The 24,784-nt window shown below is 40.4% G+C and overlaps 1 protein-coding gene across 2 annotated transcripts in view; it reads right to left on the bottom strand.

Moving 5' to 3' along the window:
- Positions 1-213: 213 nt before the first annotated feature.
- PDE7B (phosphodiesterase 7B) overlaps positions 214-24,784 on the bottom strand; it is a 180,980-nt gene continuing 156,409 nt past the window's right edge. For both annotated transcript variants that reach the window (XM_055809859.1, XM_055809858.1), the window contains 9 exons: positions 24,325-24,388; positions 22,637-22,732; positions 20,870-20,970; positions 19,244-19,375; positions 13,096-13,187; positions 11,888-12,032; positions 9,807-9,903; positions 5,716-5,796; positions 214-5,164 (listed from right to left, as the gene is read on the bottom strand). In XM_055809859.1, the coding sequence (XP_055665834.1) occupies positions 4,947-5,164; positions 5,716-5,796; positions 9,807-9,903; positions 11,888-12,032; positions 13,096-13,187; positions 19,244-19,375; positions 20,870-20,970; positions 22,637-22,732; positions 24,325-24,388 (1,026 nt within the window). In that variant the 3' untranslated portion in view covers positions 214-4,946. The remainder of the gene's footprint in view (positions 5,165-5,715; positions 5,797-9,806; positions 9,904-11,887; positions 12,033-13,095; positions 13,188-19,243; positions 19,376-20,869; positions 20,971-22,636; positions 22,733-24,324; positions 24,389-24,784) is intronic.

Here is a 24,784-nt window from a genome sequence, read left to right as displayed (position 1 = left end):
AATTCCTACAGCAAGGCAAAGGGTGAAGTTAGAGAAAAGTTCTCAAAAACAGTGCACTAGGAAAGTGATTAGGAAAGTGGTAGGGAGGAGAGGCAGTAGGAGGATGGATGCAGCGGGACTTTTGCTGCCTTATCAAACCAGGATGCTTTATGCAAATGAAGGAGATGCTTTCAATCAACTGGCTCTACCAAAGAACTCTGGACAATTAATTCCTTTTTTTTAAATTATTTTTAATTTTTTTATTAGTTGTCATTCTTTGACATGATGAATACTTACAGCAGTATGTTAAAAAAAGATACAGTTAAGTCTCTTGGCATCACTGCATAGCAGTCACAGCATTTTCACACAATCTAGTGCTTCCTTTCAGAATGATGCATATGGCATATATACGCACATATGGGGGCTAATTCTTGGTCCCAGTGAAGTTGGTGGGACCAGTGTTTGGCCCATAGAGTTGTAGAAGGTATGTGAATATGTATATATAAAATGCTTTACAATAAACATGACATATACAATCTTGAATTCAAAGATAAGCAGAATATATTTTACATCCAAGTCAAACTTATGCTCTGCACTTAAAAGTTTATGTACCTAAAATATTAGATGCATGATAGAAACAAATAATAGCATAATAGTTTGCACCAATCAAAGTAATTTGGATACATATTCATGGCATGAAGCTTGCCTTGGGTTTTTGTTTTGTTTGTGTTTTAGGGTGGCTTTTTTTGCATTTGCAGGACTTTAATTCAAATTTAAGTATTGATTTTTGTGGGTCATAAGCAGGGGATGGTGGTATCAGGAGTGGAAGGGGCATACTTTATGGACAACTCAGCTAAGTGACTTAAAATATAAGGCTATAAATTACGGCTGGTACCCTGACTGATACCTGAAAATGAAATTATAACTTGAGTGTTTCTCCTTTCTCAGGAGAGTCCATTTGGAAGGACTAGTATGCATTCTGTCTCTGTTTTGTTGGAAACTTCTAACAGAAATTTCAACTACAGATTGGAAAAGCTTGTGGGATAGCTATGCAGTGTGAAAATGGGCTTATCTCATTTACTGTGGTAGCAGCCGCCTTATTGATCACTGGGGAGACTGATTTTCTTCATGAAAACCAATAGTTTATACAAAACTAATTGACCCAAGTTGTAGATTAGGTTAGATACAACTGCAGATCATGTGGGTTCTTTTCCTCCATAGACTCTACTTAGTTTCAGCTACTCCTCTCTCTGTTTCTGTATTCCAAAGGTACACGTTTTCAAGAGTCCTTTTTTACCCCCTTCTGGCTGGCTGCTGGAATGTTGACCCCTAAAAACCCAAATGTAGGTAAAATATTTACTTAATGAAAATGCGTATGTATGCATTATTTTAGCCAGCCTAAAAGTTTGATTTATCACCCCTTTATTATTATTATTGTTGTTGTTATTTATACAGAATTTGCCTCTTTGATGGCATGAAATGTGCATTCAAAGAAACTAGGTTTTAATCAAATGAGTTGTATTTGTGGGGCATAAAAACATTTTAAGCTCCTGCTTTTAGCAGTTTTCTGCTTCTTTGCTTATATGAAAAACCTAACTCAGTTTTAAAACTTCAGAATCTTTTAGCTGCACTGGCCCAATAAGAAAGAAAAATAATTTACAAGGGCTTTCTGTAAAGTGGCTAATAGGGCCACTGTATTATCTGCATAGATGTTTTTCTATTCTGTGCATCTAGTATTCTTGCTGGCATCCTGGAGAGAAATCCCAGTACAGAAATGTCCTCCAGACTACAGAATACCCAATATATATCACAACCACACATACTGAGCACTGGTGCTGTTGGATTGCTTGTATCGGGTATGGTTTGGCTTCTATGAAAAATCAAATTGTAGCATTTTTCTTTACAGACCCCAGTGAGTCTGGCTGCCAGGCATCTCCTGCCAGAGCCTAACTTTTCAGCACACTTCCGTCTAGAGCACCTGAGGCAAACTGGCCCAGAACCAAACTCGTGTGATGGGTTTGGCTCCCACGTACAGAAGCATTTCTGAAGCCACCCTCAACCTACTTCAAGCATTGGTTCATTAGACAAGGTGATTGAAATCTAGCAAGTACGTTCAGTGCACCTAAACACCCCACAACCTGTTCATTTCAAGAGCAGCTTTTCAAAGGTGGGAAGTTTTAACTTGGTAAGAGACTTGTAACAGACCCTGCAGGGTCTCATTACAGAGTAAGTCTTGGTTTTGTTGTAGCTGTAACAGAACTTGATTTGTACCTAAGCTTTCCTGTTGGACCTGTTTTCTGGAAGCTGCTCAGAAACAGCTCAACAGTGTATCTGTTAAGAGCTTTTTATGCTGCTAGAGCACCAGGTTTGTTTAACTAAATTTCAGAACATTTTTAAAAAAATCTTTGAATTAGATGGAAAATAGCTTCCATTTCTTAGCAAAAAGACAAAATGGCAAATTATATCCTTTTGTATGTACTCAAGTGCTTCTAAGCAGCATGTTACACTGCTTGCATAATGTCCTAATAATCGTCCTAAATCTGTCAGAAGGAAAGATACACCTAAAAACCTGCAAAGTGGTGATGCTTCCACCCCCACCATCAGGTGGTTAAAAAGGCATTTATGTCCTGTAGTTAGAAACAATTTTATCCTACTACAACTCTCTCTCTTTGCTTGTTATGGTACTTCTAATATGTCAGTCCCATTTGGGAAAGGAAAGGAGAATGTTTTCTACTGCTTACAGCTTACAAAACAGTAGAACAACATTGTTTTCAGGATACTTTGTGTTCTCACAGTGATTTCCACCTTCCTACTTCACTGGGTTTCAGCCTCCTGCTCTGAAGATACATGTCCAATGAATTAGTAGAGTAAAACATCCTTTACTAAAACTTTTTCCTTTCCTTTAACATATTAGTCACCTTATGAGCATGAACACTTTTTCTAGCCAAGTCAAAATTCCCTATATTTGAGAAAAAAAAATCTATTATATCTTTCCTTGCACTTTTATAAGTAAATATTATCTTTCTCAAACACCAACTTAAATCGCTTTTTCTTTGTTGGCCTCTCCAAGGTATTCACATCCAAACATGATTATATGGCCGTATCTGCTAGTTCTTTTGGGAAACAGCTATACAGATTTGATATACTGGGGGTTTACAACACCACTATACTTTACCTGAATGCAATTAATTGGGGGGGGGGGGGGCGGGGAGCAGAAGAGAAGGGGACAATTGCTTTGGTGCAATGCAGTAGTGTCTGAGAATACAATCTCATTGAAATGATGGAAACTTAAGAAAAGTTTTATAAAGATGATCTGAACTGAGGTTGTTTATGGCATAGATAAGGCCATGTATCTTTCGCAAACATGAGACCATAGAAAATTCCTCAGCTACTATGATAGTTAAGAGGATTTTTCTTAATAATCTGACTACAACACATTTTCCTTCACTGAGACTTATCTCAAAGTCAGTTGAAGAATTTTTTTGATTAAAAGAAAAAATACAAATGCATTTTTTAGCTGGCTATCTAAGGCGGCGGGAATGTGGGGGAGAAAAATCAGCTGCACTGCAACTTCTCTTGAGAAAACAATTGGACTCCAGAACTATTAGAATGTCATGCTTTGTAAATCACTAAGCTATTTAATAGAAGTTCACACTCTTCAATAAAAGGTACTCAGCTTGAACTGTCAAATTATGTGGTGTTGCTGTGGGGTTTTGGTTTTTTTTTGAACTTAAAACTTCAGGCTCGGTGAAGCATTTGCCTAGACTGAATGTGCAAGGTGCCATGGATTAACAACACGGACCCATATGGAATGTGTTTGAAGTTTTCAAGAAGTTATCCTGCCAGCCTTCATTCCTTAATGACCTTTGATACACCTTGGATAGTGGAAAGGCAGTTCAGAATCATATCTTGTGATCATATGATTTTGGCAGCTATCAGAAGATGAAGGATGCTAAAAGTTAAGGCTTTTATCCACAAACAATGGTGTATATTAATAAACTCTATACCATATTTACAAATGCTTTCTCTTGTATTAAAACTAACAGTATTCTGTTCACAGTGCCAATGTTTTTACAGGTAGCAATCCCACAGTACTCCAGTATTTTGGCATGGGAATCAGTAGCGCTTTGTATTTACAGAAAATGTACATATATGATTATAAACATGTTACTTGAAACAGTACTCAAAAGATAGATCTGTTCATGTTTCAAAGGTTTAGACTGTACAACACCTTCCCTTTTGGCTGCGAGGGAATACTGCTCCTTGCAATGAGAAGATGCCCGTCTTTTCCAAAGTGGCATAAAAATGATTACCAAAATGAGCCTTGTTACACTGGAGTTGTGTATATGGAGAGTAACTTCAGTCCAAGGTTTATAGATCTGTTGTTTAGTGCACAGAATACAAAAGTTAAAAAGGTTTTTGTTTTAATTACTAAAATAACCAGACTCTCTCTGCCCTCTGTGAGCACTGCGTCACTCAGCCAGTGTCCTTTGGATGCTGAAGATGCTGGTGGTTTAATGTGCAGCCCAGCTGCCAGCCTGGAAAGCGTACGGTGCTCTGGGCCTATATACATATGTCACAGTATGACTCATGGTAAATGAATATATAACCAAGAGTGCCTCTTTCTCCCCTGTTGTTTCAGTTATCCTCCCTGCTTCACAGCAGCCATCACCAGCCTGGCTTCAGTACTGCTAACTGGGACTCTGCATTCAGGCGGTTCATGGTCAAAAGTGATGAATGGCATCGCACATGTACAGAATGAAGAGAAGGGAGAGCAACGTGAAGGAGATCCAGAAAGGAACTCAGCAGAACCACGGGCTTGTTCATGAGGACCCTTACAGCGTCTGCTTTGCCATTTCTTCCCTTTCCATGGTCTTGACAACAGGCTCCTAGCTCCCCACGATTTTGTTTGCTGCTGTGATCAAGACAGAGATAGCAGTGCTATAAGGAAAAGTGCAAAGCTGCCACTAAGGAGTCTCTTCTTCATTTAAAGTCTGTTCTTGGCTGCCAGTCACTTGACCTGAGTGGTCATTGCTCCTACTACTGCTGTGTTGCTTGTGGAGTAAACTTCTCCACTTGGCCTTGTTCCTCCTGAGATGGTTTAACATATTTTCAGATAGAGGGGTATCGCCTGTAAACTGGGCCCACCTCTCGAAGAGTGGCTCTACGATGTACGTCATGAACCCTGGTGAAACACACAAAGGACAGCAATTGAGGAACAAATTCATTCCATGACTGCACTGCCCCACAGAATGCCTTGAGAAGAAACAGCCAGGTGAGTGGCAAAAATCCTGACAAGAAATAACAATAAACCCTCAAGCAGCCATCAATTCTTTTTGAAATGCACAGCTTTTGACTAGTGCATGTGCCTCTATCTGTATATGTAACTAAAATCTGTGAGAAGCAGCATCCTTCTCTGAGGAGATCTCAGACTAGAAAGTAACCAGTGTTTAATCACATGTTGGCTGCAATTTTTCCTCCACAGATATTAAAACGTAGAATGGCCCCTTTTTTCACTGTATAATGACTTCTTTGTCTTTCTGTTGTATATTTGGCTTGAATAGGTTCCTTTTTGAACATTTTTATTCAGAATGTGAATCGTGAATCTTATGGTACCTGCATTTCTTATTGTTAAAACAAATAGATGGGGGGAGGAGGGGAGGAAAAAAAGGTTCTCTTTGAGCTTGTGCCATACTGAAATAAACATGGAGAGAAGAGAATGAAAGTAATACTTACCGATCTGTATGCTTGGTATTGTATCCTTCTGCTGATTACAAAGAGGGCTTATTTCCAGTTCAAACTTTTGTTCCAGGTCACCTGCAAAAAAAAAAAAAAAAGCAGAAGAGAAAATAATTTTCTGCCACTTTTATGTCTTTTCCATACCTATGCCAGACTCTTACCGTGACTGCAGTTGTGTGGACTTGAGTAGTTGGAATTATTCCACCAATTATGACCATGTTAAATGCCTAAATACCTTTTTTGGACTTCTTTTTAAGTATCAGATAAATTGAGTATCCATACAAAGAAAAAAATCTCTCCAAGGAAACATGACTACTGAATGAACATTAAATCTGAGCATTACAGTGTTCCAAGGACCCTGATTCTCTCACATGAAAGATTTTTAAGACATTCTAGATCATTTACTCACTGCTAAATTTCTTCCTACTAGAAAACTGCAGAACAGAAATTTTAGAAGAAACGTGTCTCCATCAGTACTGTAGTGTGAAGTTGCTACTGTGTGCTTGCAGAAATCACCATTAAAGGGCAGTGTGATGGAGCCTGGCAGTCGGCAGCTGTGTTTGCACAAACAAACTAGTAAGGGCCAGAGCACAGGCTCAGGCAACATGTGTTAATGTGTCAAGAGCTATGGAGTTCAAGCCATAAATGTGGAAAAAGAATGAAATTAAAAGTTTGTCTTATTAGTGTGGTGTACCTGGGTATCAGGGTATCAGCCTGTGCTGCTGCACTGTACTTACATCACTAATTCCCTGGATGGTGCAGGAAGTCCCCAGAGAGTCATCTGCACAAGACTGATTCCGGACAGCAGACAGACTTAAAACAAAGTGGTTGACTGAACTCCTAGCCACCTTCATAGCAGAATATTTGACCAACTGGAGCAGGAGATGTCTAGGTGCATATCTGGAACCACCCTGAAGATTCCTGCAGGTGGCTCCTGCTGTGACAGGCCCTGGGATCTGTTTCAAATTGTTGAAGAACAGCCTGGCTGGGGGATCTGCTCACCCCAGATGCCACCTCGGACTACTGCTGCTGCAGAACTGGCCAAATTTGGCACCGAGAAGATGCTTACAGTCTGTGGAAACTATTCCTGCAGATGCAGCAATGGTCATGGCAAGACAGTCTTCTGTATATAGCTAAGGCAGGAGATGTTTTTTGTGTAGTTGAAGGTAATCAATAGCAATGATCGTGCATATGCTAGAGTGGTTACAGAGGACCATGAGCCAGCTGGATTTAAGAATTCAGTAGAAAAGCAGCTCAGGGAGTCTCATTTGTCTTCTGCCATCCAGACAACAAACACTTGTCCTGCTGGAGAGCTTCTATTTACCCATGCAAGCAGTTAAAGACTGCTGTAAACGAGGTAGGTTTTGGGTGTGATGGTTTTGGGGTTTTTTTCCAAATAAACACTCTGAGAGTCCAATACATTTATCTTTTGTGATGCGAGTCTTCTCTAAGATACTGCCAGGGTGCAGTCTTGGTTACTGTACGAGGTACAGGACCTCTTCTGTCTACGTATGGGAGGGAAGGACGACTAACTGTGTAGAAACTAAGATGTGCCACTTGCCTTCAGACAGTAGTATTTCATCCATTTGATGTACTAATAAGGATGTAGTGAGGGCTGGTTTTGCAAAACTTTCCCTTAAGACAGATCTGACAAAACACTGAATTCAACCCATAAAGTAACACTTTGCTTTAAATCCACTGTTTTTGTTTAAAAGCTCTTTCCTCCACACTAGCAGAAAGTTTTGAATTAAATGCTATTGTGCTACTCAGGTTCTATAGCCCCATATAAAATACCACGTGCATTTTAAAGCCTTGCCTTTCTTTTCTCTGCAGCATACAATTTCTTCTTAAATGTGAGGGCAATATTTTCAGTTTTAATTAGATACTTAGAAAATATCAAGGAAACATTTTTAGCTTCACAAACAATCAAAAGGAACAATTCAGCAAAACCAAGACAAAATAACAGTTTGTCATGTTTCTAAATGTGCTGTTTGACTGTCTTCTCTTCTACCTCTTCCAAAAATTTTTGACGGAGAAAAAGAGTGTCTAACTCCAGTGCCTTCCCCTCTATAGGTTCCCCTCTGGGTTCAAAATGGTTGGCTTGTCTAGCTCGAAGTGTACCAACATCTTCTTGTCTTTGACAAGTCATTTAATTGACAAAAATAAGATTTTCCTTTGCAGGGTAAGAACATAAATGATGGTCAATTTTCTTATGTTTCAAGTTGCTATAAAAGTAACTGCAAGAATTAGTTGTTGAGAACTTTCACGCTGGAGAAAACCTTCCCAGCAATTTTAAAACCTCACTAGAGAAACTGATCATTAATGTTGCTTAAATATTAGCCATTTTCTTGAAACTTGTTTCTTGCCAGTTCCAGTTTCATATGAACAAATAAGTTGCATTACTGACCCTCTGTCCTCATTGACCTTCAAAACATCAGAGAACAAGTTGAAGTATTTTTGCAGGAAAGGTTTGTGTTAGAGGCTGCTGTAGACATCAGGTGCTCCCTGAAATGTACTTGAGTTGTATATTTTATTTGCTAATATATGTAGTGTAGTGCACTAGACGACTGGAAGACCAGGATCTGAGTTTCTATTAAAATGACATTAGAAATGTCTGATATAAAAAATTTTGAAACTTTATATGCATTGCAGAAGAAAGATTAAACAAGGCACTAATTGTGGTATTATCTGCCTCACCTACAGTTAAAAATAAAACCATGAGGTCTGTGGTTTTCAAGTGTTAAACTTAGTGACAAGAAAAACTTTCAGGCCCCAGCATTGTGTGTAAGGGGGCAGAGAGGTCTACAATAATATTTTAAAGTGATAACGGTACCTAAATATATGCTATTTTGTGTCACTTAGCAGGATTATACAACCACCAGTGACAGTCAGACCACGGTTTCTGCATATTCTCCCACATGAAATGCTTTTTCTCCCTGTTACACCTCTAACTGGTCTCATATGCTCCACTATCCCCTTTCACAGGTATATTTTAGATGTTACACTAGTAGATCTTGAGTCTTGGGGAAAAAGCTTACATTTATAAGAGTTGAGAGTGCTGTCTCTTTCTCAGCATGGTTCCTCAATACACTCAAGGTGTGGTAATGAACAAATGGGTCTCTGTCCGCATGAGCTGGATATTGATTGTGCGTTGACACATCTGACTAATAAATCTGTACCTGGCAAGTTTCTTATGTGCTTCAGAAGCATCAAAGTTAAGAGACATTTCAGCAGTTCAAACTGATGTTGGCTGAAAATTAACTTTCTGGCCTATTTGTCCTTGTTATGGACTAACTGTACCAGGTGCCAGCTCAGATGTGGCTTAATTTTGTAGTGCAGAATTTTAAGTGAATTGGGAACTTTATTGTGTGCTCTTCTAGTGTTTGTACCACTTGCCTTCAGCGCTCAGGATGTTCCAAACAAAGAATTTAGCAGTGATTAAACTCTGCGGCACCCTGTGTTGTAGCACAGCATGACCTTGCCCATGCAGATAGAGCCAAATGGTATAATTACTGTGTTTCAAAAAAACCCCTGCCTGCCTGCGCTCTCTGCAGGGGTTTGAAAACATCTGCAGTATGTCCTAGCTGAGCTTTGGCTTGCCTGCTTTGGCCCTTTCAACAGCATGCTGGGAAGTGCATTTCAACCCTTTTCTCTGCATTTGTAGGCAGAAGAATGTGCCATATTTGGGAAACGGCGAGAGTAAGGCTCCCATTGGAGTTGTAGTGGGAGCATGAAAAGCAAGATAAAACAGAGTGGACAGTGTAGTGACTTTGGTGCAGTGTAGCCCTGGCACCGTTACAGCTCAGAAATGCTAACGGGGACTGGGGAGTTCTCAGAGAAGAATCCAGCCACCGGCTCTCCAGCTGGGCTCAAGTGCTGAGGCACAGTAGAACCCTCCCTCCTGCCTGATGCTGCCACAGGAGCAGTGAGGGCAAAGAAATAGCTGCTGGTCTTGTACCCCTTCCCACTTTTGAAATGAAGCAAAGTGTCTCTTCAACAGCTTGTTCTTGAGGGACATTTCAAAGCAAACTGAGTAGGCTGAATGCTACTTCTCGCCACACAAAAAGCCTGAAAAGAGGACTGCTGACCTTGCCGGTAAAACTCTTCACAGACACGTTCACTCCACTGTTTGCTCAGATCCCAGAGTCGGCAAGGGTTGCAAATGTCAGCGCACTTGAGTGCAATCTGAAAGCAAAGAAGAAAAGGAGCAGTGAGAAAGGAAGTTACTGTATAGCGGTGCTTCAGCAGTAAATCTGCAGTCACGAAACTCCCACACCTTACCAGCGGTGCTGGGAACGGTTAATATCACCTTTTAGAGACTCAGCTTCACCTAAATAGGCCTTTTGAGGAAAAAACATTTATTTAAGCTGCAAACAAAACTTGCATTCAGCCCCCTGCTTTACCGTAGTAAGAACAAGAGGAGGGCCAAATTCCAAGGCTGCAAAGTGTTTTGGATATTCCTTGCATGGAATAAGCCAACAAAAGCCTCAGGCTGGCTCCTGCTGACTGCCTGGCTCAGCACCCATGGCTGATGACAAGGAAGGGAAGAGCCAAGCTGGTGTATTTGGGCATCATTTCCCTGTGGTCTCAGTGAGTGACCTTGCATCTCACTTCAATTACACTTAATCTTAATGTCGGCATATTTTTGTTTACAAAGGTAAGCACAGGGTGCTCTGCACTGCCCCTGGCTTGGTTTCACTTAGTTAACTAGTACTTTTAAGTGCTATACAGGGGAATGAGTACAGCAAGCCAAGAGGTTTTTAAAATCAAGTAACTGCTTCAGAAAAGTAAAACGTATAATTGTCTGTCTTACTGCCCTGGAACAAGATGTCATGTGCCTCATTTCTTCACAGACTGAACATAGCCTGACAGAGGTCAGAAATCATTCTGGCACCCAGGAGGAAAACATAAGAAGTATTTCCTGTGTAAATTCAGACCTGTGAACTGGAAGAGGGAAGTCTCCCAGTCACTTTTCTCTGTGGATTAAACTGATTAGCCTTTAATGTTACTGTCCATTACAAGGACCTTTCAAACATTCTTTAACTTACCCTGATTAATCAACATTTCTTAATTATTTCTTTTTTCTTTTCCTCTTCCACAACTAATCCACCAGGTAAGTAAATCTCAACATGTCTGTGCCCTAGTCCCTATCTTCAAGAAAGTGCATAAGAAACTATTTGCAGTAGTTGAGATCTGTAATCCCTCTGCCTTTGCACAGTTTTCTTGCCTAGTCTGTCCAGAAATATGATAAGCCCACCATCCTGCCCTACATGGTCCACGCAGGAATCTGACAGAAGGCTGTTTGATGGAGGACAGGTGAGCAGCTTACTGTATTTCCCACGCTGCTGGAGGGGGAAGAATTAACAGATCAGCACTTCTTTCCTTGCAGCCGTCACCTTTCCTGCAACCTCCACAAAGTGTTAACGTGTAGATGTTAGTTTTATAAATTATAATGAATACTTAAACTCCTTTATGTATTTAAGAGTGAAATTAATGTCATTTCTCCAGAAAAGCATGTACATGCAGCTACTTTAATCACAATAATGCTTTAACAGGTAGAGGTTTATTCTGAAAAATCTTGTTAATGACTGCAGCTTAGCTGGAGGAACTAGTCTCAATCTATTTGATTTTTGAATAAAGCATGGTTTCTTCATTAGCTGGGCAGATCTACCAGAGAGGCACCTGTTGCCATGGCAACAGCTGTCTCTGCAGAGGCAGCTTCTGAACATCCATCACAGGACCAGGACTTGGGCACCTGATGTCAGGCTGTCTTGGAAAGAACACCGACCGGGGGGGGCTCCTGCATGATGCCAGAAAATAACACCAGTGAAGTGACATTTGCCCGAAGAGAGACTATAAACTAGCAAGAGAAGCAGTGGTCTGGAAATAAAATAATTAACAGCTTATCTTCATTTCTCAGCATTTGACACTCTCCTGTTATCTGCTGCATTCACAGCTTTTTGACTCGAGGATGTTACACAAGCAAATACTAGAGGCATCTCATGCTCGCTTGACGTGCCAGGTAGCAGAAGGCAAGTGTTTATGGTGATAGGTAAGGAGATGCTGATGTCTGGACATGCTATTGTATGCTACTCTGACATACACTAGGAAATATTGTGACTTGCAAAATCAATAAAAAAAATAGTGGAAAAATATTTTTTCAAGTTACCTGAAGCATAAAATGTCTGTCTTGTGCATCCTCCAGCCTCAAATCCTGATTGTCAAGGTGAGATTTCAGACGGACCAGAAACTCATTCTGCCTGTTGATGTCTGTTGCCAAGATCAGGGAGCCCAACTGCTGCTCGATGTCCTGTCTGGAGTTAAGACAAAAATAAGCCACTTCAGTCATGGAATTGTTGAACATTAATAGCTCAGAACAACCTGCTATGGATCATAGCTAGCATAAAGCTTCCTCTTTCTTTATGGATCCAGTCTAGTCTGTTTGGTCAGTCTCTGCTGGGGTTTTCAGGGTGCAGCTGTTCTGACTACCTAAATGGGTTTGGGAGGAATAGATAATGTAGAAGAAAAATGCTTGTTGGCATAGGTGGTTCTGAAAGCTTCTGGAAAGAGCTAGCAAAGTAAAAAAATCCCAAAACAACAGCATGATGCACCTAGAAAAATGCTCACATCTTACTTCAGCTGCTCAGAGCTGGGTGGTGAATACTGCAACTTTGAAGTTGCAGTTGAAAGTTGTGAAGGACTGAAGTCTTTATACAGTACAACTGAAGTTGTTGGTCTGATGCAAAGGTTTCAGGAGGGATATGGAGCTTACTGCCTCCAGGTAACTCGTTTATATTCTTGGTGAGGTCACCTGTGATTACAATTTAGTATTGCAGGCTGTTCATTGGCTCCATCTCTATTGAGGGGAGTAACACTGCACAAAACCAGCAGGTAAAAAGTCAGCATCCTTGGCCAAGCTGCTGATGTTGTGCTTTTCTTTATTACTTCACCCCAAAAGACGGTGAAGACTGAACCACACCTCCTCAGTCAGGTGTGGAAGTCCTGAGCAGTCTCAATGCTACTCAACCAACTCCTTCATTTTTCTCTCTATTTCATGCTTTTTAATCACTAAACCTTTCCATATTCAGTTGGTGCTATGTAAAACGAAAAATGCTAACAATGCATCTGGAAAGGTCCATTCCTGCTGGGACCCTCAGTGTTCCTGGCACTGACAGTGGCCGTTCCTGTGCTGCAGGAGTGGCAAGGTCTTAGTACTTCTGCTGTGTAACTTTGTCTCATGATTTCATACTGGCACCCAGAGAGGGCAGGAATTCAGCCTGCCCTGAATCCTGGGCCTCTTTGCCAGTGTCCTTTTAAGAAGAGTGAAGAAAGCCATGGGCTGGTTTCAGTGATGCATTTCCTGCAGCGGACACTTACGTCACCTCCTTGGGCAGATGGGCGAGGAGCCGCGACTCTCGAAGCATGCCTATCGTAGATCTCCAGTGATGATTTTCTAGCACTGAAACATTCTGAGGATGAATAAAAGGAATAAATTAAAGGATTAGGCAGTTATCCATGGTACAGATACAGATCCATATCACATGATACCTGGAGCTGGTTGGAAGTGCTGTAACATCAGGCTAGAATGTGTGCTTTTTAGCCACCTTTTGGATTTGAGGAATTGGTCTGGATTTCTATAGGTAAGGAAATTCTAGGTTTCCTAGCTAAGATCAGCCCTAGAGTCCTGTCCTACAGTTTGAGTCCTGCTGTGAACAGAGGAGCTAATCTCAGATGAGTGGGAGGTAGCTTGCGTTCTAATAGATTCATTAACAAATTAATTAAAGCATAAGTGCATAATCATATTTTCATCTCCTATTGATCTCAGGTTGACTTCTCAGCTTCTACAGTTTGAATGCAGAGTGGATAAGAAAAAGCAAATTAAACCGCCAAATTCCCCTTGGAGTCGGGGAACTGGAAGCTGCCTGCAGCTGGTCCATGGAAGCAAGAGGAGTATCGGTATCACTGAGCATCTGCAGACTTCAGTAACTTAATTAGTCTGCAACAGATTTTGAGTCCTTTTTGTTTCTTTGCTTCCAATTAAGTGGAACCAAAGTTACGTTGGAAATATTGCTAGGGAACAGAAACCCAGCTTTCTAGGTTGTCTGTAAATGACAACAAATTGGGTATCTTGTGCCTGATAACTTTGTATTACTATCCTAACGCACAATGCATTTGCCAATCATCACTTGTTTAGTTCACAGAGTACTTTCCATCACTGAACGCCTCACTTGTTCAGAAACCTCTAGCACAATTCTTATGCACAAAAGCATCTGCTAGCTGCAGAGAAGCTGCCCAGCGGAGCACCCCCTCCAGTGAACGGCACAGTCCTCAGTCACCCACAACGAGCACAGTGTGAACGAGATGACTTGTCACCTAGCAATAGGCACCCTCTCAGGGGAGTTATGGCATCTGATCCCTGTTTTGGGCAGTTTACGTTTTTTGCAGCAGATGAGCGCTGGATCAAAAAAACCCAAACACAGCCAAACCTTTTGGGCAGGCAGCAGAGCGAGGACTCGACCCCATCACTGCCAGCCAGGAAACTAGACTCGGAAACCCTCTCTCTGGCCGCTGTCAGTCTCTGGCTCCCTTCTGCACAGTCCCACAGCTCTGAGGTGTAGCTGCGGTAAGTGCTGTCTTTCCTGCTGGATGTGTTGCACAGCTTCCACTTCTCCAAGAGGGACTGAACAGTATTTTCTCCTTAAGGCTTCCCCATCCTTTCTTATCTAATAACTGCTGAAACATTAAACGTTGCCGGTAACCAAGATCCAATTTGCATTTTGGTCATGTCAGAATTGTCTTGAAATTTTGTGCTCAATATTAGTGCAAAGGTGAGAGTGCAAATTGCATTGTTCGCCTATTACAGTATTTTCTGCAGTACATTCTGTTGCTTTTGAATTCACACAATCACTGACATGTTGCTTTGGTATTTCTTTGGTTTTTTTCAGGGTTTTTTTAGTTTATTTCCCTAATAGGAATCACTGGTACTTGGGGGGGGGGGGGGGGGGAGGAGGGGAATAAAACCAACTCCAAAACTTTCCAACCATGCAAAGACTAAATACTCCTCCTTGGAAGAGCTGACAGACTCAGAACTCAGGATCAGCTATGCAACGTCTAAATGACTTTTGACAGCAATTCTGTTCATTAGCCAACTTAAATATCACTCTTCTCCTTTTGCCTAAATACATCAGGGTGGACTTTTGCAACCCTACAGTCTGACCAAGGAAAACAAGGGAATGTAATAGGACATAACAACCAATTTTTTTGCTTCTTTCACCTCCCCAGTCCTGCAGCTGAATCATTATCACAACAGTCACCCCAGGTCCACAGGCCACCATTTTCCTACCCTAAGGTAAATTAAACAAACTCTGCCTGACCATCACCTTTGGGTTTTGGGAAGACTTCCAGTTGTTGAAGACAGCGCCTGTGTGCACAGCTCCTGCAGCCCCAGTCTGACTGCTCTTAAAAGATCCCAGCTGGGGAGGTCCGCCTTGAGGCACCCTGTGCCCCCACATCCTTTCCAGCATGGCAGCGTTACTTGCTGGGAGGAGCTGCTTTGGTGGCACCTACCTCTACCAGGGAATTACAATCCATGGAGGCAGTTGCTTTCACAGCCGGAACAGGACTGAGCGTGTAGGGACCCAAGAACCTTCTTGAACCCAACTAGTAGTTACTCAAAGGAAAAAGCAAACTCAGGTACCTATTCCAGACTATTTCCACTTCTGTAAGTTTCTGCTCTTTGCCTGCTGCTATAGGGAGAACTTCAACTGAGGCTGCTGCACTGTCTAGTTTCCCACACTTAGTGTACACGGTGGAGGGAAAAGTCAAGCTAACAAGCAACAACTGAGCATGAAGTCATATGACTCCCCTCTTAAATACAAGCAGCCAGATTCCCTGAAGCTGCTGCCAACAATTAGAAGAGTCGGTTATTCCATCTAGGAACACTCTACTGCCTTATTAAGACTAATTGCCATGAGCTATCTGATTGCCAAGGCTGGTGGGGAGATAGCCCACACAGGGAAGTCTATGTGCTGGCTTACAGACTGGGCTTCTCAGCTCTGCTTTGCCTAATGTTTAATTTCTTTAAAAACTGAGTAGAACAGGTTTGTTTTAAAGCCTGCATGATAGGAAGTCTCTGTCACATCTACTGCCTAAAACTAGTGGATTGCTATAACACAGACTTCAGGACTGTGAGGAAAAAAATTGACTTTTTACTTAGACTATCACCAAATCTCCAATCTGTGACATTCCCTGAGCCATTCAAACCACTGCACTTGACATATGCATTTGGAAAGGGATAATAACTGGAAGAGAGAAAGACTCACTATTAACTAGGTGCAGAGAAAACATCAGTTTTAATTCGGAGTGGAAGAGGATCTAACTTTCTTTCAATCTGGTAATCTATTCTTAGCCACTGAGCAGCTGGTTTAACTACACAATGTTAAAAACCTGAAAATGATACTTTAATTAGAAATGGTGCTTTTAAAGAAGACTGCAATGTAGAACTGTCATAACTGATGCCAAAATGTATTTTCCTAATTCTAGTTTATATACATCTATATTAGTTGTAAAGCAGTCTTTCATAGATTTCTGAAACCTGTTTTGTAATACAGGTGTTGTATGGGATCATTCCAGACTTTTATGCTACTACCCGAACAAAGATAGATCTCAAGTCTCTTATTACTGAAGTTAAACCACAACATTTATATCAATATCAATGCCATTTGTTTTCTTAGGAAATTCATACATATTTTTCAGTAAAATAGAGTTTGTTTGTTTTAAAAAGCAGTATGACTTTTTCTGGTGCTAGGTCTGATGTGGAGCTTTGGATGACTACACCGCAGGATTGCTTCTAGCAGAGCAGTCTTGAATTGTATGCTGCTTTCAGTCAAAAGCAGCAGAAATAATGTTGGATAAGCCAAATGTATCAACCAGAATTTCAATTGTGACTTTTACGTCTACAGAGACCTAAGACAGTGATTATCAAGCACGAATAAAACTTTTTTTTTTTCATTTTAATGGCAAATGGAAGTTAGAAGCAAAGTCTGCATCACGTAACAAGGAATGGTGGTGTGCTCCTCAAAGGAGAAATAAATGACCTCCAGATCCCTACTGTCACATTCTATACTCTCAACTGTCTTTGTAAGACTGGAGACTTGAATGAGGCACTTCTGTTTTTGTGGAAAATAACAGTGCCTCACATGCAATACACTCTTGTGGAAATTACCCTATTGTTTACAAAAAAAAAGCCTTGGATCATAAAATATGGATTTAGTTTGAAAATAAATATTGAAAGCTCTGAACTAATTGGTGATGACACCTATCTTCCTGAAACATGATTCTCCTCCTCATAGATGCACTTCAGAAGCTGTCAAATGCTTTGTATCTTTGTCAAATACTGACTAACCTCATTCTAATTTAAATGTACAATCAAGAGCAAAGAGATGCCATAAACAGATAACTCAGTCTCAGTTACAGATGACTGCCAGCTATGTTAAAATTACTTACTTTTGTTTGATCATTTTTCAGTCCCAGCAGTTCTGTGGCTCTGCTACGTAAAAACCAAAAACTCTACAACTTTTTTGTTTCGGTTTCAAGCACATGTTAAAGTACTGATTTTGAGAAAAATATAATTTGTTGTTTTAAAGCCTATTCACTGAATTTAAATTTTTGACTAAAAATGTTTTCGGCAATACTTTTTTCCAGCATTGTTATTTTTATTGGCATCCATGCACTGTGTACTACTTTGGAAACAATCTGGGATCAATTTCAGATAAAATAACGTAAGACAAACTTGCCAGTGAATGTCCCTAAATAGGATATTAAAAATCAAATTTGCTGTTGAAAGATTGCATTTTCTGTATTGTTACTGCCTTTTCTAACCAACATTTGAAAGTATTTCAAGCTCAGTTAGCTGAGCAGAAACCACCTCTCCAAAATACTAATATTTTATTTTAGCTACATTTCTTACAGATTAGCCTGAATTTTCAACCTAATTATATATTACTGCTTCCCACTATTAATTTGAGAAGAAGTTGTTTATAACTTTTAATAGGACCAGGGTTTTTGTGGAATGGCTCTGCCCACTCCTCTTCAAAGGCTCCTTAACATAACCTTCTCAAAGTCTCCTGGCTTAGTGCCCTGGCTTTTTTCCCTCCCCACCCTGCTGGCCTGACATTTAGGAAAGACTGGAGCAAAATACACCAGACACATATGGGTATGACTTAACAACCTGCATCAGCTTGTGACAAGGCCAGTCACAACGTTTTAAGTGTCTGAGCATCACCATGCCCTGGCTGAGACTCCCATGGTCCAGCCCGTTCCCATACCTCAGGGCTGGACAGCTGCACAGTTACAGGATCCACTTATGGGAAAACCCAAACGTTGCTTGAGTAGGGGAAAACAAGAGAATCTCTTTTCAAGTAGTAAGCACAGTGAACCCTTGATTTGCTAAGTATGTATAGAAAGGTGCATAGCTAATAGGGAGTCTTCTTCAGTTAGCTTAAGTTTTAACTTGGGCTGTTCTATTTCTGACACCTTATTACAAAGGCTGAAGTTGACTCTTCCAAAAGCTAGAAATCGATGGTAGCTATGAATAACAGTTAGTGCAACCAAAATGATTTATGGCATTGCTTCAGCATGTATATGTAAGTATAAGGTAAAGAATACAGGTGAGCATATACAATAACGTGTACATGCACGCAAAGATTATAAACATAGGACAGCTGTAGGTAAAATCCAGAGCTACAGTGATTGCCATATATATTCAAAAAGGACCACAAAAATTGGGGCAGGATGGGTTCACTGGTAGTTACTGAACAAGAGTGTCTGTGGTGGTGTTTCAGGAAGTCTACTACTGCTTGCCAGAGCTTGGAGGATGTGTACCAGGTGGAACAACTCTGTACTTTTCCCAGGCTTAAGTTTCTCTGTGAGAACTTTTACTGGCTGTTCTTAGAAACAGGATACTGGGGTAGACAGCCTGTGGTGTGACCTAGTGGCTGTTTTAAAAGTACTTTATATCTCTAGGCACATTAGTGTAAATATCTACAACTTTTCCTTTGGTTTCCTCTATCTTCTATTTTTTTTTTAATGGCAGGATTTAATTTTGATTTTTTTAATGTGTTTAATTTTACTAGAGCCCCATGAAGCAAAAGGGTTTTTTAATACAATGCCAATTTAGAACATGCCTGCTACTTACTTGCTCATTGAAGGAAGATGAAGTACAAATTGTCTCCTACCCACCGCTCCTTACCCCAGATGATCTACAGCAGAAATAACCCAGGCAACTGATTTGGCTTAAATGTCCTCAACAAAATCTGACATTTCCACCTTCTTTCTCATATGTATCAGCTTTGCTGTAAGACGACACCCAGTGAGAAGCTTAACTGAAATTGTCCGGACTCTAAAGTGCAGGCTGATTTGATCAACATCCCCCCGCCACCAGATTTTGGCATTAAAGTTCACTGCAAATTGCTTAGACACTCCTTGACACCATTTTACATATTATAAACTTGATGAGCAGTTTTACCTGGTACAGGCTGGCAAGGTGGTGTTTAGTTTTAATCAGAAAGGGTTGGTTGACCCCTGGATGATCAACATCATGAGCTGCAGCAGCTAGTAGTCCGAGCATGATGTCCGACGGGGTGAGGAAGTTGGCAAGCTGAATTATACATGTTAATTACAACAAGAACATGAACAGTAAACTTTTTTTTTTTTCTTTTGGCAAATAAAGAAACAAGCTGACATAATGGCATTTTGCAGTTTTGTAGCCATTTTTACACAAATGCCAAATATAAAATAAATTTTTAAGATGACTGTTGAACAAACATCTATAAAGATACCAGACTATATATACTCGCATTTTATTACAGTTTGTATTTCTTATCTCTTTATCATTCAAGGCAATATAAGGATTGTTGTTATAGAAGTGCTTGAGCATAGTCTAAGAGATTCAGCTTTAAAAAGTATGTAAGTATACTAGCAGGTCGGCATGTGTTAGCATACATGATAAGAGCTCTGCCTCACAGAGTACTTAGTAATACCAACAGTATGTCAGGCTTAATTTCTCCAACACAGCACTGTTTGTAAAACACAGAGTTTATGCACTCTTGAAATTTCAAACTTGGCTGTTAAGGTATCTCAGCTTAAACACAGGTATTTTATTAGAGAACATAATTTACATTTCTAACTAGAGACATCCAAGTTCGAAAACCTGCCCAGATTTTCTTCTAATATACAGCTTATAATTCAGAAACAAGTTTTCTTATTATTGGGAAAAAAATAGGAAGCCTTAGCATTTTCTCTGTTTGAGAGTGAGGTAGTTATTACCAGCCCAGTGATTCTGTACAGGGTACAGGCCTAGAAGCTGAAAAAAGCATCCTGAGATGAGAAACGAGGAGCAGTATGGTACAGATTCTGGATGCTGGCTGTCTTCTGCACTTCTTGACAGAAGGGACTTGCAGATCTTGCAGGAGATGGAAATACAAGAAAGCTGGGGCCTGCTCCTGTCCTCACCATTACTATATTCTGGTCTAACAGTTTGCTGATTCTAGCAGAACTTCTTTTCATTTAAGTCAAGCCAGGAAAGATAAGTTATATTCTTATACTGTGGCTCAGCATTACGCTGTCACAGTGCCTTCCAGTAACACATAAAGCAATGTCAAAATTGCTGCAGCAGTCAAAAGCTGCTGTTCACTCCTGCAGAGGATACCCTTGTCACAGACCCAGTTGAAGGGACTGTTTTCCCCTCTTCTGGTGTTGCACTGCCCAATTTAGTATTTACAAATACTGATGTGAGGGGCTTGTCCCCTGAGGTGACTGAGGAACAGGCACATGTTGCCTTCTGATGGCTCTGATGGGAGGACTGCAGACACTGGTGGGTGGCTGGTACACATGACCATGGTAGCTGCAGTTCGTACGACAGCACTTTGATATGTCACCTGCATGATGAGAAGTGACCCCGGTAGCTTGTTTGAAATGTCTGTAATCTGTAGCTGATCCTGCTACTGACTTGTTGCTGACTGCAAGCACAAAATCATTTTCCGCTACCTAAAAATAGCTTTTGGTTGGGTTTGTTTTTTTTTTTTTTTTCAATCCTGGGAAAAACATGTGAGAATTATCTGAAAGCAACATCAGTGTGAAAGGTTGTCATTACCTTGGGCTCCCTCAGATAGCAGTGCATAGCTTGTGTGACATCAGCAGCATGGACAGCATTGTGGTATGGGTTTTGGCTATGGTAATCTTCTTGAACCATAACTGGGAACCAAAACAGAAAACAAAGATCCTTTTGTCTCTGAATGCCATGGCCACAAGTGGGAACTGGATTTAAAACACAATTTGAGGTTTTACAGTCAGCTGCCTAAGGAGTTTCTTCAAATAGCTGTAGCTTACTTAGACTGGTGCTCTTATTGGGATACCTTTAGAGAAAAAATGCATGAAAGGATTTGTGAGGCCCAAGGGGATATACCGGGTCTAGTTCATAAATCAACTCTTTCTTGCCTTCGTGAAGGCTCTCATTCAGGAGTAAAATAAATAAGGAAGAGAGGCAAATTTATCCACATTGGAGTGTAATTATTTAGGCTGCTGTCACAGGGAAGTAATATGTCATTAAGGCAGTACCACCTCTTTTACAGCAGCAGGGAGTGAGGCCCTGATACCCTGGCATCATTTGTTATTTAAGTGACTGACTACAGTCAGAGGCATTCCTACATCCTCCAGGCAAAGAATCAAAAGATACAGCGTTCGGGTATCCGAAGCAAAATCTTCCGTGATAATTTTAGTCACATCTATGTGTTCATTTTAAAATACCAGTCCCTCTTGTTTTAGTTTGCAGTGCTGGAACTGGTCCAGCTGGACCAGGAGCACCAACCTTTTAACTCTCAGCTTTCACTCACACAGAAGATCATTGAGGTGTGTGCTCTGCACTCATCTGTTCCTTGCAGCAGTGCCTGCACCACTATGTGGTCTCAAGGCAACACCATGTGAACACTGGAAGCTGCACATGATCTTGCCCAAAGTGCTTTCCTAGACACTATCAAATTAATCAAACAGAAAAGTAACCGGCAAATTTCCCATGGCACTCATCTCCAGCATGGGGAATGCCGGAGAAAGTCCTAGCCTTCGGTTTGTTTCCAGCTCCACAGGCATCTGAAGTTACAGTGGGTAATCCTTTAAACCCTGAGTACTGCTAGCTCTAATTATCTGAGCATCCACTTCATGGCTGCCCACAGGAGTTAGAATCAGCAGGGAGATTTTGTCTGTCTCCACGCCCGAGGAATGCTTTCCAGAAGTGACGATTAGGCAGTCTTAAAGAAGAGACCCTGCACTGGAAACTCCGCCTGACAGCCTAACAAACCAGCATTCAATTGCATTCAAAACATGATGCAAAAAGTAATTGATTTTGGCCAATTTCTTCTTTTGGTTCACTGACAGCATGGGGCTAATATTTCTGTTGGCAGTAACAGCAGCAGGGGCTTTCATCAACACTATTCAGTGCAGACAGCTTGATATAATTTGTTAAATTTTGCACACAAGCTTCTAACTGCCCTGTGTCTCAGTGGTCTATTAGTCACTAAAATAATTACACTGCACCACAATTGTACTGTGCACGGGTAGGTTCTGCAATGTCTGGCCACATCTCTGCACAGCACACTTTTTTTAAGTCAACAGTGAAACAGTGGTACTGGGATGCTTCAGCCCAATGCAGAGTCCTTTAAGTCCCTTCATTGACTTAACAGGTACTGAACCAAGTACCTGAGTGCCTGCAAATTGTATGCTAATATAGATCACAGAAATGTTTTCCTGAAATACCTGCAACAATGTCATGGTTTTACATAGATACGCAGACCAAGCCAGTGCCTTCTCTGATTCCCTACTTAAGCTGTAAATTACATTTAAAGATGGCTTTGAGGTGAGCACTTACCTAAAAACCTGTGTAATGTAACCATATCTAACTGGAAATGGTGAATAAGTCCATGCACGTTGAAGAGGTGACAAAGCAATGTTACCAGACTGTTTCCTAAAAGCAGAAAGGAACAACCCTTAGATTCCCTTAACATGTAGTTACAAAGTAAGACTAAAAATCTCGGTAATGTCCTAACGATTAGTCAGCTCCTATCACCTTAGCTCATATCATATGAACTTTGCCAACACTCATATACTGAAAAGGAGCTTATATAAATTACTCCTATATATAATCAAGATTTGATGGTACGGCTGTACCAGTGGAGTCCCATTCTGGTGTCTAGATGTCACAAAGTCATATTTGCTGTTTCAACATGACACAAAAGGCAAAATTACATAGTTTTAACTGAAAATCTTTTGACAGGCTTGTTTGAGAACCATATCATTTTCATAATCCAGGTCTACCTCCAGAACTGAAAGAGAAGAGAATGGCTTTTCTGCCACTTCAGTTTGTTATGCTGTACTAATTAATTAATTACTGAGAAATCAGCAGGTTTTAGGGTTTCTTTTATTTTACACATGGCTATACAAACACGTAATTAACCCATGTACCTAGCTCAGCTACAATCGTATCTCATAGTGATGATGCAGACAGGAAAAATGAGTAGCAGCATTTACAGTCTCAAGTCCCACTGTAATGTTACATTGGCCTTACTGTGAATCCAATATTGGGAACACTGTCAAAATTGCGCCTAACTAGTATTATATGAACAACTATATGTACACACAGTATTCAAAAAAGTCTGCACTGCATAATTCAGCAGCAATGTTTCCAGGAAAGTTAGAAAAAAACCCCAAACCAAGCAACCCATAGAACATATAAATGATGTCTGAAGAGAGTCTTTTCTTATTTAATGTAACTCAGGAAAGAAAATAAATCTGTGTATGAAGAGGACATGGAAATTTATTTGGCCTTGACTACTGAGCAGGGGAGCGGAAAGGTAATTTAGAAGAATTACACCATTGCTTCCCTTGCCATTTGCAGTCCTTTCCAGTCTCCGCTGCCAGTCACTCAGCTGAATTGCCCTCTAAACCACCGTTCTGCTACACCTTCTGACCCAGCCAAATCTAATTAGATCGGGTTGAGGAATGAGGGATCTCATTCCTATGAGCAATACATAAAGAAGAAAGGTGTGATCATGACTCTCTTCCGCAGTTACCTGATCAGGAGGTGTTGCCCAGACATTGATGTGCGTGTGGTGTTACAGGCATATATTCAGACAAAAAAATTCACAGATTTTTCCCTGTATTAATGAATTTCCTGATTTTTGCTGCTGAACAGAAGCAAGGGTATCTTTAACTCATGTCGATAAAAATCAACTCATTATGGAGGTCTGGACTTACAGACCAATGTATCTAATAGGTATATTTAAAGTACCTTTGGAATTTCCCAGGTAAAGGAAACAGAAACACCTTGAAAAGGTGACCACAACAGATGCAGGAGATTAGATTAATACAAACCTACACTTTAAACATTATCCTACAGTTCATGAAAAGCCTGAAAACGTTCAAGGATATGATTTTGAGATAAGTTAACTGTGTCCAATTTCCCTTCAGTAATCTACACTGGAAATACTTAGCAATGAATTAGGGATTTTTAGAACAGTTATGTATGAAGATATTAAAACAAAACCTAAAATTACTTACCATTTGTCAAGCGGTCAAACAAGAAAATGTCAAAATCCCACATTCCCACTTTGGATAGCATATGCTACAAAAAAAAAAGAAATATGAAAAGGCAAATGACTGGTATGTCAAACTGTAAAGCAGATTTAAATTATTACTCCACAGTAATCAATCACAGGATTGCTTGCAGCAGCTATAAAGTTTAGTTCAGGAAAGCTAGAGAGATGTATTTGAAATATCAGACATCAGAAACCAAATTTAGCTATACTGCATAAAATATCACTTGCACTTTTTACTGAGGAGGTTTTGAACTTGACATTAAAAGTACCTTCTATATGGAGCTCAAAACATTGAATACTATAAAACAAAAGATTACAAAAATAGACACTTCCACTGCACAACTTTTTTATTCTTCTTTCATGTCCCCAAATCAATTTACTATGAATTCTCTTAGGTTTTTATTACAGTAAACCACAATCTT

Source organism: Falco peregrinus, chromosome 7, assembly GCF_023634155.1.
Source record: "Falco peregrinus isolate bFalPer1 chromosome 7, bFalPer1.pri, whole genome shotgun sequence".
NCBI classification, from domain to species: Eukaryota; Metazoa; Chordata; class Aves; order Falconiformes; family Falconidae; genus Falco; species Falco peregrinus.
Note: the sequence above shows the minus strand (reverse complement) of the source record. Positions and strands in the feature narration are given on the sequence as shown.